Below are 2,203 nucleotides of genomic sequence, written 5' to 3'. Positions count from 1 at the left end.
GGCATGGGGTCACATACGTGCTGCATTCACCACTGCAGAACGGAGTATACCTCTGTATACACGGGCTGGATAGCCTTCTGGCCTGACGGATCTGAAAACAACAGTTTACAGCACAGCTCAGTGAAAGTGATGAGAGGGGAGGCATGGGCCGGTCTGACGGCATCAGGACCTTCAGGATAAAATATCACGGTTTCACGGTGTGTATATCACAGCTTTAAAATGGATTATTTTTTCAAATGTCTGGCAAAAAAAAAAAAACTTTTCAGTTTGACATGACTCCAGGAGAGAATGACTGCTGTTGAAGGACAATGAAATTAAGAGGCCTTTTTATCCAAAACATATACTTTTTCTTACGTTCTTAAGGTATCTGCTCGCTAGTGATGTAAGGAACTAAGTGCATGTACTCCAGTACTGTGCATGAGTACAAATGTTGAGGTACTTGTACTTTACTTGAGTCTTCTACTCCTCTACATTTCAGAGAGGAATATTCTACTTTTCACTCCACTACATTCATCTGACAGCTTTAGTTACTAGTTATTTACAAATTCAGAATTTTGCACACAAACCACACACATAAATAACTCATAATATGCATATACTACTTTAGGTACATTTCCCTGATAGAGAGATTCATACTTTAACATAAGTAATATATTCAATGCAGGAATTATATTACTTTCACTTTTAACATTGTATTTTTGCACTATGGTATTAGTACTTTTACTGAAGTGTGTGTATGTGTGTGTGTGTGTGTGTGTGTGTGTGTGTGTGTGTGTGTGTGTGTGTGTGTGTTTGAGAGAGAATTAACACGTAGCATAAGATGTGTTGAGATAGTTTATGCAACAACAAAAAATAAAGAAAGCACTTGTCAGTGCGAAAAAACTAATTTTAAATCATCATCATCATCATCCTCATCATCATCCTCATCATCATCCTCATCATCACCATCATTATCATAATCATCATCATCCTCAGGTTGTGACACTCCTGAAAAAGGAATAAGAATGATAAACCATGGGTTGTGAGGTACAACTGACACGTCATGGACAACGCCTACAATCACCTGATGACTAATTTAGAGTTAATATATTTTTAAAGATGGGGTAAAAATGATCTAGAATCATCTAAAGATTGTTTTTTTTTGAATAAATGAAAATAGTTGAAGTCAATCGTTCTAAACCCGGTTAGGCTGATTCTCTGCTGCAGTAACAGCTTCTGCCACAAGATGGAACTATTTCCCCTGATCATATGGACGAAATCCCCTTCCTGTGGAGGGACGGGACCAAAACAGTTTAACTCAGGGGACTTCAATGTTCCTTCAATCCAAGGACCACTGTAACTGAAAAAGAGACTAATAAAAATAATAACAATAATAATAAAAGACTAATTAAAGGTCCCATGGCATGAAAAGTTCCCCCAGCCTGTCCACGGTCCCCCCAGTTGCTAGAAATGGAGATAGGTGTAACCCGAGCCCTGGGTATCCTGCTCTGCCTTTGAGAAAATAAAAGCTCAGATGGGCCGATCTGGAATCTTCTCCTTATGAGGTCATAAGGGGCAAGGTTAGCTCCCCTTTCTCTGCTTTGCCCACCCAGAGTATTTGGACCACCCATGAGAAAGAGAGAGACATCATGGCTTTCAAACAAGATAAATGGCATTTGGTCAAGGCCGCAGCCCCCACCCTCCATCTCCATTTTTGGATGTGCGGGTGTAAAAACTTCTCAACTTCTAACTTTTTACCGAGTATACTTAATGTCCTCCGAGTCGGAGCGGATACCTACAGTGTTAGCGGAGCGTCCGGGGCCGCGCTGAGCGACGATCGCCCCTGAGATGGCCTTGATCCAGCTGTGCATGTCCTCTGGACTGTCAGCCTGACAGAGTGGGGGGGGGGGGGGGGGGGGGGGGGGGGGGGGGGGGGGGGAGAGAGAGATTTTAGTTTGATGCTCTAAATTGAAATAAAAAATTGAAATTAGAAATTTCTAATTTCCCCCATTTGGTCCAAAATTTGCCAATTGTTGAACCAAACGTTACGCTCTCACCTGTATGTAGAAGGTTCTGGAGCTGGTGACCACTTCAAACAGGTTGTCCCTCATCATCAGCTCACTGCGCAACAGAGGACACAACAGAGGACACAACAGAGGACACAACACAACAGAGGACACAACAGAGGACACAACACAACAGAGGACACAACAGAGGACACAAC

The 2,203-nt window shown here is 42.3% G+C and overlaps 1 protein-coding gene across 1 annotated transcript in view; it reads right to left on the bottom strand.

Moving 5' to 3' along the window:
• The window catches only part of plekha1b (pleckstrin homology domain containing, family A (phosphoinositide binding specific) member 1b), a 9,643-nt gene that overhangs the window by 3,393 nt on the left and 4,047 nt on the right, over positions 1-2,203 (bottom strand). The window contains exons 5-6 of the mRNA XM_034860752.1: positions 2,037-2,170; positions 1,779-1,868 (exon numbers count right to left, since the gene is read on the bottom strand). Coding sequence (XP_034716643.1) covers positions 1,779-1,868; positions 2,037-2,170 — 224 coding nt within the window. The remainder of the gene's footprint in view (positions 1-1,778; positions 1,869-2,036; positions 2,171-2,203) is intronic.

This window comes from Etheostoma cragini, chromosome 21, assembly GCF_013103735.1.
Source record: "Etheostoma cragini isolate CJK2018 chromosome 21, CSU_Ecrag_1.0, whole genome shotgun sequence".
NCBI lineage: Eukaryota > Metazoa > Chordata > Actinopteri > Perciformes > Percidae > Etheostoma > Etheostoma cragini.
The sequence above is the reverse complement of the archived record's forward strand: the minus strand, read 5'-3'. Positions and strand labels throughout refer to the sequence as shown.